Raw genomic sequence first — 13,771 nt, forward strand, 5'->3', positions numbered from 1 at the left:
ATTACTTAATTGCTATAATATAAAAATTAACGTCAAATGTCTAAATTAAACAATAACTGATCAAACCGATTAATTATTCGAACACATAATATAGAATAGACTAAATATGAATCCATATTTCCATAATCAATGTCAAAAATAAATTTTATTATCATTTTCATTGGGTAGTGTGTACAATTTAATTTAAGAAATGTTAACAACGTATGTTTACATGTATAAATATATTATTTATAATGCCTAAATAATTATTAAAACATATAATATTTACAAATGTTTAATCAGTATTAGGTCAGGTCTGACCCGTAGTTTCGCCTACGTATTAGATAGTATAGGTAGGTACCTTTTTTCATATCATTTTTAACCTTCGGTTTTAATGTTTTAATTTTTTCAGTTGATTTGTCGATAGCTTTTTCATTGTTTTCTTCAATTCATAACGATAAATTAAGATGATAACTACCATTTTTTGATCCTATTAATTTGTATGATTAATTTTCTACCTAAAATTAGAAAATTTATTTGAAAACTATTGGTATTTAATGAGCAATAAACTATTAAATAACATAATATGCTTATTTATGGAAACATAAAATTATTATTACTTACACGGTCATTGGATGTTGGATCAATAGTTTGTGCCACTTTTACTTTTAACAATAATAGTAACCAAGTATTTCCTTTAGGCTAGATTTATTTATGAAAGCACTCAATTTTTATAGAATCTATAAAAATATATAATACATATACATATCTAATACATCTGATGTATTAGACATTTTTGACCTTCAGTAATAATATATGGAACTAGGTATTGTTATTATATTATAGTTTATAAGTGACTCGGTTGTACACATTACCTAATTGTTGAATATATTATATGTCCTGAATTACTTACCTAGCCGCCTAGCCAAATACCTATAAACGTCCCTTAAACTAATAGTTGTGTGTCAAAGTTATAATATACACATACAAATCGTCAAAATCATAGTGAATTATTATAGACTTTATTCGCTGCGATCAACAGAATGTTAATCTCAGGTACCTAACCGTAACTCAACAAACAATAAAATTTTGATTCTTTTCATGATAAATTAACCAGATTAAAATCCCTTATTTAATTGAAATTACGGACTAAGATCCAAATTACAAGCATAATAATATGTTGTTACGTATTTTATCTTTGTTTGTACAAATTGAGAAATTACACTGTTCTGAGCCCGCATAATTGGGCGTACCTATACCTAATTATATTATAAATAAAATAGATAAATATTATTGTACAAAATTCCTATGCAAATAATATTATAAATTACAATCGCAATTCGCAAATGCGTAAAGCTATGACCTTTGGGACCATATACTTGAGAGCATCATCGCTTAATCGATGATATTTTCGATTATTCCATACTAATGACAATATAATATTAGTTGTATCATTGATTAAATATACAACGTATAGATATTATAATATAATTTATTGTGATTTCTTAGTACCTATCCATAAATACATATAGACATATAGTGCATTTTATACTGATCATTTTCACCATTTTCATCTTCTTATTCATATATCTAAGGTTTTTAGTGCATTCTTAAAAAATCAATTCACATCTCTAATGATAATATTAAGCAGCTTTACGGCTCGTATTACATAACACAACATACTAAGTACTAACATAGCTTTATTTAGTACATTTTTTACTAAAGGGAGTTTTTTTCACGGTTTATTTTTTCCCTATATTCTTATAGCCGTATTTCGCGATGTTGTATGAGTAAGTACCCACATGAATCGCAAACGATATTTCTGTACATCAAAACATTTGCAATATTGTAACTATTATTTTTCATAAGTTTTAGATCAATAACTAATAAGTGGTAGTAGGTAAATTACATAAACTTCGGAATGTTCGATTTCAATTTTTTATACACGTATGAACTCTTTGACAAAATGTCCAGACAGGACCTATTTTTTAAGACCTTAAAAAAAATAATATTTTTTTCAAAAATTCCATTTTATGATTGCATTAAATTTGTAATTCTTTTGGGCACATCTTTTAATCAAATAGTTTATTCCTAAAGAGCATAGTAGGTAGTTTAGAAGCTTATAAATTCAACCATTTTTCGAAAATTAAATTCGAATTTCAGAAAGTATGTTTAATATGCTACTGTTTTTAGTAGATAATTTTTGTAGTTATGCAAACAAGAATATATAACTATTTCATTTCTCAAAAATATTGATATGTGCATGCGTGTGCAAAAATTGCAACTGGCGACAGTTGGTCGACGCGGCATTACAGCGATTTTCAGAAACACACACTAATGTTCACTTATTACTCACATAGTCACATATAGACATGGGCCAAATGTGCTTGTCACGTTAATTGCCTTAATATTACTACTTAAAACACAATATGCTAGAGCCCCTTAAAAGCTTCAAGTAGCCTTGATTCATGATTAATATTTTTAAATAACAACAAAAGAACTAAATTGGTGATTTTTTATTTAAATATCTAATTTCATCCAAATTTGAACTTAAAATATCTATAGCAAAAAGTTGTGTTCATATTTTTTTAGATTTTTTGTGGTTACAATATGTCCTACTTATGAGAAACCTTCCGAGAACCCTTGTTTTAAATGTTCAATCTTCATCTATAAAAATAGAACATTTTATACATTTATAACTAGAAAATAGCTTAGACATATTCAATGGTGAATTTGAACTTTAAATAAATAATAATAATGCTTGTAAAATACTTTAAATGCTTATAAAAATAATTCTGTAACCCTATGAATTTTAATTACCTATTTGTTATAACATTTTAGATCAATGAATAAAGAATCATGAACACTATTTTCAAGGTTTCTGACTCAACTTGTCTATAATTATAGAAAAATACTAAACATAATTGAATATAATTATAAATAGCCCAGACTCAAAATATTTTGAATATTTTATCGTGTATATAAGTAAATAGCATTTATGAAAATGTCAAGTACTTATGTTTACCGTGCACACACACGCACACACACAAACACAAACAAGATCATGGAAAAATGAATAAATGCATCAGTTCGCAAAAATCTAAAAGATAAAATGTATATTGTAAATTATATAAGATTTTTCTGATAGATATACTATAATATAATTAACTTTATAGCTTATTCATTTAAATTATAAATAATGAATTTAAATTATATAAAAAAAAAAAACATTTTTATCAAACATTTAAAAAAAGAAAAATTAATAGAACAATACATGTTTTGTCATAAATTATACATAAATATATTCATATTACTAGTAACAATGAGACTATTATGTATGCCGATTAGTTAATAAAATTTGGTGGTCTATCCACAACTACTCCACTATAAATTCGTCCTACATTTCTTGACAATCTCTCCATGGTCCAAGTATTGGAGTTAGGGTTGTAAATTTCTACAGTATCCTTCATAGATTTATCATATTCTCCACCAATAACATACAATAAGCCATTTAATGCCACTACTCCTATAAAAGAATATAATTTAATTTCAATATATTATTATTAAGGTTGTCCTAAAAAATATAATTGTTACCAGGACGAAATCGGCATATTTCCATATCAGCTACAGCAGTCCAAACTCCATCACTCGGTCTATAAACCTCAACGCTTTTAAGCCACTCATGACCATTATAACCACCAATAGCATACATAAGCCCATCCAAGACACCTACACCAGCACCTTGACGACACACAAACATATCAGTAACTGCCGTCCATGCGTCAAGTGTAGGATCATAATATTCTACAGATTTTAAATTTTTTTCACTGCTATTATAACCTCCAACCTAAACAATTAAACTAAATAAAATATATTACTAATTAAAAATTATTAAATGATATAATTAGTCACCGCATATAAATGATTATTGAGTACACCAACACCAACAGTAATTCTCTTAATTGACATACTTGAAACCATTTGCCATTTTTGAATACTGACATCAAAGACCTCTACACTATCTAAACCACTGTTGTCGTCAAGTCCACCAACCTAGAATAAAAAATAAAATATAATATTGATAGTTTAAAATAATTAAAATATTTATATAACTTACAGCATATATGGAATCACCTAATACTCCGACTCCTAACCGATTTCGATTAACTAACATGTTGGCCATTGGAACCCAAGATGGTGATTTTAAAGAAACATCAAGCATAAAAACAGATTTAGATATACCGCTCACAGCAAACACAAATTTATCTCTTATTACACCAAGACCAGCCAACCGACGACAATCATTTATCCCTGGTGCATTCTCTCGTATATTTGTTACTGGGTCATACCATTCTGTATAACACTTTGGAAATGTATCAGACTCATTGAACATTAGAATAACCTGATATAATTTAAATTACAATGTAATTGTGAAGATAAATTAATCAAAACAGAATCATACTTTTTGAGAACCACCAAATTGTCTAGGTGTACAACTAATTGTTTTTGGCATGATGAATTGCTGAACTGATTTTTTTAGATGAAAACGCATAGCTTCAAATACATAATCTCTACCTAAAATCATTATTATAATAATAATTTATAAAATATATTAATTCATAATGATGGCATATGCATGCAAATAATATACATTTAGAACAATTATTCAGAAGAGGTTCTTCCACCACATTATCTAAAATATCAGGCCTTAATAAAGGCAATCGTACATGTTCCATTAGTTGTGGCAAAACATTTTTTCTCTGATCTAAATCATGTCTTACCCATTTAATAACACAATCAAATACCTGCAATAATAAATATTTGAAATTTAATAATTTGTTAATAGGTGATTAGTGTATGATTATCACATAGTCCTGTACATCTTAATATATAATGAAGAGAAGTAAAAATATATTTTCGAGGGAGTAATACCCCTCTCCCACCCTGATCTTCATAGCAATACACATTGCATATAAGGACACAATCCCGACACACAATGATATTTTCAGATGCAATTTTTTTGGAAAAAATATTAAAACAAACTGCAGCAATGCAGTATTACTAATTTCTTAAAGTAAAATAGATTACTTACTTAAGAACATTATAATAAATTAATATTTAGAGATTTTATTAATCTGCCTTCGTTCAGAATCAATTTTTGTAAACAATGATTGTGTATCATTTAATTTAAATATTATAACAGTGATCAATCTACCTACTGTACAGCAGAGCAATACCCACTTGCCCACCTTTTTTAAGTTTTTTTTTTTTCAATACAAAATAGGTATTTAAATATAAATTACCAATTTTGTAGTTTGCTTACTTTTTCTTCAAATGGAACAGCAAGGTCATTACAAGAAATAAGCTTCCCCAAATCTTCACAGGATAAAGATAGGTACTCATCACCTTTAATCACTTCTCTGAAAATAATAATCGTTACTTACTCTTTAATCTAGAGAATTAAATTATGTTACTCATACAAAAAATTTTGTTTAATATATGCTTCAGAACTCGACATCAATTCCGTACAGTTATGTAAGTCAGCAAATTTTTTGATATAAATACAATTTGATACATCCAGTTGTTTTTGTAAAAACTCAACACATGCCCTGTTCACAAAATCTAGCTGTAAGACATTTGAAGCTAGTAACAACACCTTAAAAATCAACAATAATCAAGATATAATGATACGTTGATTTAAGTCTATATCAATTCAAGGTTTTAAATATACCTGTACATTTTCTTGTGTGAACATAATTTCTCCAGTATAAATATAATCTACTAATAGTTGTAAAGTGGTTGAATTCAATTCTCTTATACGTATAATATCTTTATTGCTTTCATCAAAACTACTGAACATGGCACGAAAATATGGACTAGCCGCTATTAGAACATTTTTATGTCCAATAACAATTTTACCATCATCTGCTTCAAATCTAGCATCACATAGAACTTCATTTCTAAAAACAAAAATGTTAGTGAAATTAATTCTGAATGAAGGTACAATTAACATCAACATACTTGCGTAGAGATTGTAAGTCTTCCAGTATTCTGACAGAATGAGAGTTATTTTTAAAATGTGCTGGTTCACATTCATTGGATTTCAGAACTTCCTTCAGATTATTTTCACAAGATGAAGCTTGAATGGTATCCATTTCTTTTACTGACATAACACCTTTGAAAATATTTTAAAATTGTGATACATTTTTTCATCATCATTAAAACTTAATACTACATTTTAGTATAGAAGTTGTAGAGACCAACAAGTACTGCTGTTAAAATTGGAAATTCAGTAGAGGAGCACAATCCAATAATTTAAAAACTACTTATATTTTTTTATTATTATTAACTATTATGAATTTATGATATTCTCTTAGTTTTGTGTGAAAGATACGTTAGTAAAACGATGCAAATATCTACTATTATTCACATACTATACCAAACGTACGTTAGTTTGGTTTCGTAAACCAAAGACTAAATCATAAAGTGTACTATTATATACCAGTTATATAGCTCAATTCATAGACCTATAAACTAATGGACAGCGCTTAGAGAGAGGTCAGGGGAACGATATAGAGCAAAAGAGAAAAGAGAATGTGAGGGAAATACAGTATTAGTTTCATAGGTCTATAATCACCCCGCTTTATGTTCTTTCTCTCTTTACTCTCTTCGTTCTTTCTTTTTTCTTTCTCCTGCCTATATGATTCCCGTGCATTGAGGGCATTACGGACTGAAATGCGCTGTCCATTAGCTTACAGGTATACGGTTCAATGGTACAGTATATGCACATGACTTCGTTTTTTGCAGATAGCACAGGGCACATGTACCAGAATTCTAACTCAAAATGTGTTGGTGATTTTGTCAAAATTCTTACTTAGTCGCGCGTCTTGATGCTGGGTGTACGGTAGTATTGAGTGTACGGCGAGTGACAACTCAGACAGCGGTACAATGGTACAACACCTCCAACACTTCAACAGACCGCGAGTCACGAGAGTAAACGGTTTCGACAGTTCGGCGTCGCGGGAACACGGTGTACAGTAATTTTAATATTGTTAAAATAATAAAACAACAACAACAATATATCGATACAAATAGGTACAAAATAATAATGATAATAATAGGTAATAATATAACGAAATATTGTTAATCAACCAAAAACGCGTAAACGTTACGGTTTCCGTGCGCGCGTATGTGTAGGTACTGTGTACAATTAAAGATAGTAGAATATTACAGTTGATACGCGGTGAGGAGACGTTAAAATCGGCGTTCTTCACAATCAGCCATTACAAAATATAATGATATTATTATTATTATCGGGATCCGAACAATCCGTTATTCCGATTATAATATCGTTCCGTACCTATTATGTATTATGTTCCGTAATATAATATTCGTCGGTCGGCGAGTGAGTGCGCGTGCGCGCGTATTGCGATTTATCGAGGACGAGTTATCGAGGACGCGTGCGCATTTTAATCTTTTTTCTATGCGCTCGGTGGTCTAAACTCGGTGTCCGGTGGGCCGTTCTTACAATGTCCGGTAAAGTGTCGGTAATGATAACCGACTGATAACAGATTTCATTACCGGCAGAATTCGGCTAGCCGAATGGCTAGCCTGAACGGCCCTGAAAAGCATTGGCGTGCGCACTGCTCAAAGGTGGCTGTAGACCTATGTGGCAAACCCAACCATAGGTACTTCAGTACTTGAGTGCTTAGTATAAGTAATTAGAAGTATGATCACCTCCAGTGGTGGATTTAACGGTCGTTTAGTTGGCAAATGCCAACGGGGCCCCCTCCTAAATTGTGTACTGAGGCCCACCTAAATTATAAAGTTGGTTTTTTTTTTAAATTTTAACCAACAAAAATGTATATTGCAAACTGGAATCTAATTTACCAATGTTTTAATAAAAAAAATAATTTAAATATATAGGAATACTTCAAAAGTAGAAAATATTATAATTAAATAAAGTAGAAAAGATCGAAGTAAGTACTTTTAGGTATACCTACGTAAATCTAATAAGTTAGGTATTCTACATTTTACTCACTACCATTGATCACTAATAAGATTATTTATAATTATAAATTAATGTATAATATAATTCATGATTGCATGAAAATAAAACAACAATTTTGTAAGTTTAATAATAATCTTTGTATTACTTAATCAGTGGCGTAAATTTTGATTGGAAACCGATTTTTGGAAACCGATTTCACGATAAATTCGCAACGTAGGTACATATAAATAGTGAAAAATGTGTTAAACAGGGCTGTGAATTTAATGCGTTTGCACAATATTTTTTTATATTATGTTTATACATTTAACGGGTTAGGACATTGTTTTCTAACTATGGTATAACTATTACTATAAACTATAAAGCATTGATTGAAATTTAAAATAAGTTTTCTTATTATTTAAATGAATTATAAAATTATAAATAGAGGCAACGAGTAATTGCCTCCAAACCACCAATTCACTCGCCAACCTAGCCGGGTCGGTCAATTACACAAACATACACACACATCATTATTGTTTATGTGAATTATAATATAAAATGGTAATTTTATCATTGACTTTTGTGTGTATAGCAGCTCTTAAAGTTACGTGTAGTACAATAATTGAAGTGTGTAGTACAAAGTTTAAAAGTGTGTACCTAACTCAAATTAAGCCTTTATAATATTATGTATAATTTTATGGCTTCACTTTTTTTTTATATTTGAATTGGTTTTTTGTCAAGCTACATTTTAATTATTATCTACATTCTACACAGGCATTTTATATACCTGCGTTTAATTTTGTTTTATTTGTAAAAATAAATAAAAACTAAAACATTTTTTTTTTAATTAAGTAGAAGATTAATTGTTACTATACAATTGAATATTGGTTGATATTATTTCTCGCAAACGAGGCGATCGGTTTTGTGAAATGGGGGTAAGTATGTAACTGATAAATTTTGTAGGAGGCCCCTCTTATTGATTGGCCGACTTTCTTTGAACCCTTAAATCCGCCACTGATCACCTCGAACCATGTTTTCGTCCTTGTTCGCGCATGTGCATCGCCTTGTGTTTTGTGCATACTGCCTTAGATTAAAATGTTTTCTCGTGAAGTCGCCTTGTGTTTATCGTTGGTTGCCTATATAAATATTATACATTGCCCCTTAACAAAATTATTATTATTTAACTTATTATTGAGCATACGTCTTCTTATTCCTTATGCTATGCTTGAGTAGTCGAGTACTTCAAGCGTTCAAACGAAAAACAATCTAAGCGTTACATAAAAACCTACACACTACTCACTAGGTCATTTACATACTTCGTAGTAATACAAAAATATTTTTTGTCGGGATTTGAAACTTTTATACGGTTATACCCATATCATTATATTATTTTATATACATATAAGTACATAACACATTTTCAAAAAAATGTAAATTTATGTAAATTTACAAGTAATAAAATATCTGAAACGAGTATACCCTCGCATGCGCAGATAACGAATATCAACCGGCGACAAACAACATAAAATACTCCATATTTGTGTACGTTGAAATTTGTTACTATGGCGATTAGTGATTTTACAATACCTGTGGTTTGTTCAAGCAATATGAATTGAAGTATGGAAGCACATGCTTTATTAAGGTATATAATGAAAAGTTATTTTATTTTTTATGAATACCTATCCTATTTATTATTTTCCACATTCATAATTTGTACTTAAGTATTGTTATAAATTTAAATTGTAGTGGTAACAACTGATTGTTAGGGTGGGGAGTCCCCATTGAATAGGGAGTGTTGCCTCTCACATTGTATATTACCTATATCTGATGAGCAGGCTCAAGGCTGAGGCCAGTCCGGCACGCAAGAACCCGAGCTCCCTTAAAATGTGAAATACTGTTATGATAAAGTGAGTTTTAGTGAACGACCTTGCATTCCTTACTCATCCTGAGTTGACTATTATTAAACGATGAGAATTTAATAATAGTAAAAGATTTTTTTAAACCATCGAATAGTAATTCTTAGACAAACACTTCATAAATTGTTGTTACCAATGAAAAATAACTTACATAAAACATTATTAAAAAAATCTTTTATTATTTTTAACTGTTAAGTCCTAGTTTATATATTTAAGTTTAATGAGGTGTATGGTTTTACCATTTACATAGATTTGAATATAATTGTATTTTTTATTTTAGGCAATTGAAGTTATTTAACATTTATACCTATGAAATATTGAATACTGAAGTCTTGCATGCTGTAATTTATCAACACAAAACATTTTATTTGATTGGCTTTTGCACTACCTATATTAAATCATAATAATAATAATAATAATAATAATAATATTAATAAAAATGTTATCAATATTTATTTTGTATAATATTATATTTTTTGTATGAAATGTTTTTAATTAATTTATGTTTATGATTATAGTAAGAAAGGTAGTAAAAAAGGTTCAACATTCGATCATTTAGAACTGGCAGTCCTGTAAAGAGTACTTGAGTAAATACTCAAATACATTTTTTTTTTAAGTATTTAAGATACTACTCTACTCTACTACTTTGAAAAAGTATTTGGAATACTTTTCAAATACTTTTGGTTTTTAAAGTGGGTTTCTAACTATCGTAATATAAACACATAGGTAGTAGGTTGTCTAATAGTTAGCTAATAGTTTAAAGGGAATATTGTTATTCAATGCCTATTTTTAGAAATCTGGTTTTCACAAACTTTCGGGCTTCAGCTAACATAGAAATACAGAATACTAAATAAAACTATTATTCTATTATTGTAGTTGACAAAAATAAAATGAAAATAAAATTAATAATAAAAATAAAATGTTCGAAATAAAAAACCAAAGTATTCAATACCAAAAAGTATTTAATACAAAAAAAAGTATTTGAATACTTTTACTTAAATACTTTACAGGACTGGGAACTGGTTACAATGTGAAGTTACATGGAACAGCGCCGGACAAACCAAATATATATGATTTTGGATGTTCTTATGATGACATTTATAGACATCTACAAAATAAAGACAGAACATAGTATCCTTTGAAATAAACCAATTTAATAGTATTTTAATTTTTTGTACTTTGTATAACATTATTTAATAATATAGTAATGTTTACTAAGCTATAATTTTAAGTATTGCTGACTAGGGCTTTCAAAACGTTATTTATAATGTTATAACTGAAAATAATGAAAAAAAATAAACGAAAAATGAAATTAATCTAATATCATTAATCATGATTAACAATTAAAAATAAACAGTAAACGTACCTCTAATATGTAACATAAAAAAAATGCAATTAATGTTATTCAAAATAACGTTTGTTTTTTGAAAAAAAAACTTAACACTACCATTGTTTATATAGTTTATTTGCTTATAGTCCATATAAATATTAATCTTTTAAGTTACAACTATGAACAATCTAATGTTGGCAAATTTATGTTAACAGTAATTGATATTTTTGAAATACTGTATCCCTGTTCAGGTCCGGATTGGTCAGGCGAGCTACCGAGAAAATCTCGGTGGGCTGCTTTAAGTTTGGGCCGGTCCTGTGAGTGTGAGTGAAAATAAATTCATGTTCAAAATACGATTGTACACCTATAAGCTCGTAATAATAACTCGTTATTATAGACGTAATTTTGGGCCACTGAGTATGTAAATGGGCCGCTTATAGAAGTGAAAATCTCGATGGGCCGATATATACCTACCTATTCGGCACTGTCCCTGTTTGATTTATAAAATATTAGTTTATTTCTGTAATTCAAATTTCAATAAGATTCAGAACTGCGAGCATGAGGTTTGGTGTACCTACCTACTAAATATTTATATAACCTTAACATTATTATGCCATTTCAAGTTATAAAAATTTTTTTTAATAATATCATCTATTATTTTATCTTTCATTCATGTCATATTATTTAAGCAATATTTGACACCTACGCTAACTTGCCAGTTATAGCTACTTACTAAAAAACCCTAGAATGATTGAAAATAACCTATCCTGGACAACAAACTCTACTAATTTAATAGTTCTTACATCAAAGTATGGTTATTTAATTACCTATGTATACTGAAAATAACAATATAATTTATAAACAAAAAAAATTATACAGAAAACAAAAAAATTAAAATAACGTTTTAAAATATAATGACGATTAACGGAAAAAATCAAATAATGTTTGAAAGTACAATAACGATATACATTAAAATTGTATAACATTTAAATATCAAAAAAATAACCAACACTAAAACCTTCTCTTTAAAACTACCCATTTTCCTAACAATCACAGGTTACAAGGGGGTCATTGTATAATGGGTTGTATTAGACTTGAATTCAATGATAAAATATCATTGTATAAGAAAAACGATTCTGAGCGAGGACGGTTTGTCACTCTGGATATTTTTATATTGTTATTAACTATTTTATCATGTAAGTTGAAATTAATATTATAATATTATAATTTTTTATTCGTTTCTATGGTGATAAACAAAGCGTTAGAAATTAAAATCCCATTTTTAGCGTTTTTCGTAATTTTTCGGTGGTTTTTCCCGTGGCATTAAATAACTATTGAGAAAATCAGAAAATAACCTCTTTAAAGTACCATCTTGATCCAATTTGCTAAAAGATAAGGTACTATATGTTGAAATCGAAGCACTCCTTCTGAAAGAAATTTTGTATACAGGAACAGGAAATAAAAAAAAAAATAAACACCATTATAAAAACAATAGCTTCCTCGCTCCGCTCAGAATCTAAAATAGTAGATATGAAAATCCATTTTATATGACATTGTCGACGTGCGCCGACCTAGCACGGCGGCAGTCAGCAATGGAGATGTTGGTATTGTCTTTTAATGTTTTAATGTTTTTCTAACTTTTTATAATAACTTCTATTTTCATGAAATAATTACAATTTAAACATGAATAAATAAATTATTTCAGACTATTTTTTTAATAAATCTTTAATAATCAGAAATCAAAATTAACCGAAATTAACCGGTATTAATCGGTTCTAGAACCCTTATATTTTTTAGAAAACCGAAACAAAATGGAACCCTTAAACAAATTAATTTAATAACCAGAGCCGGAACTGAAACACCCAACAGGTTCCAGTCCCTGCCTTTATGTAGAAAAAACTATTTTTGTTATTTTTAAATATAGTAGTAGGTTACAAATAAATAATGATAATAATTACATATAAGTCTTTATGTTATACTTATAAAAAAATATTAAAAAAGGTGGGTAAGTGGATATCGCTCTGCTGTACAGTAGGTTAGAAGTGGGTCACTGTATAATGGACAGTATTAAATTTGAATTCAATGATATAATATCACTGTATAAGAAAAACGATTCTGAGCGGAGACGGTATATCAGTTTATGTATTAGACATATATATACTTATCTATGGTATTAAAAAAAAATTGACCTATAATAAATTCCAAATTAATCATATCATAATATCTATTAGGTACTTATAAGTTATAACGCGTTATACATCAACAAAAAACCGTGGTAAAATCATAGATATATAATAGTATACTTTAGAAGTTTCAAGTACCCACGAATAATATTATACAATCACAACAAAATAACTAAAAGAGTTATCCTAGGTTTTTAATATGTAATTTCGTCCAAATTTGTACTTAAAATAACTATAAAATCAACTTTTTAAAATGTATATTTTAGATTTTTGGGTAACAGAATAAATTACTTACGTGGAATCTTGTTTTAAATTTTATTCTTAGATACAAAATTGAACATTTTATAATTTTTAGTACAAAATAATTTTCAAA

At 28.5% G+C, this 13,771-nt stretch overlaps 1 protein-coding gene across 4 annotated transcripts in view; it reads right to left on the bottom strand.

Annotated features, from left to right (window-relative positions):
- Window positions 1-3,078: 3,078 nt before the first annotated feature.
- Window positions 3,079-13,771, bottom strand: part of LOC100162213 (ring canal kelch homolog) — a 25,590-nt gene continuing 14,897 nt past the window's right edge. For 2 of the 4 annotated variants that reach the window (XM_029492575.1, XM_029492581.1), the window contains exons 4-11: window positions 5,460-5,635; window positions 5,303-5,399; window positions 4,631-4,784; window positions 4,442-4,554; window positions 4,097-4,381; window positions 3,892-4,032; window positions 3,574-3,826; window positions 3,079-3,505 (exon numbers count right to left, since the gene is read on the bottom strand). In XM_029492575.1, coding sequence (XP_029348435.1) covers window positions 3,324-3,505; window positions 3,574-3,826; window positions 3,892-4,032; window positions 4,097-4,381; window positions 4,442-4,554; window positions 4,631-4,784; window positions 5,303-5,399; window positions 5,460-5,635 — 1,401 coding nt within the window. In that variant the 3' untranslated portion in view covers window positions 3,079-3,323. Of the gene's footprint in view, window positions 3,506-3,573; window positions 3,827-3,891; window positions 4,033-4,096; window positions 4,382-4,441; window positions 4,555-4,630; window positions 4,785-5,302; window positions 5,400-5,459; window positions 5,636-5,710; window positions 5,940-6,000; window positions 6,155-6,853; window positions 7,289-13,771 lie in introns of those variants that run through there. The other 2 variants (XM_029492578.1, XM_016806649.2) reach the window with 2 other exon arrangements.

The sequence above is a fragment of the Acyrthosiphon pisum genome, chromosome X (genome assembly GCF_005508785.2).
Source record: "Acyrthosiphon pisum isolate AL4f chromosome X, pea_aphid_22Mar2018_4r6ur, whole genome shotgun sequence".
In the NCBI taxonomy this organism is placed as follows: domain Eukaryota; kingdom Metazoa; phylum Arthropoda; class Insecta; order Hemiptera; family Aphididae; genus Acyrthosiphon; species Acyrthosiphon pisum.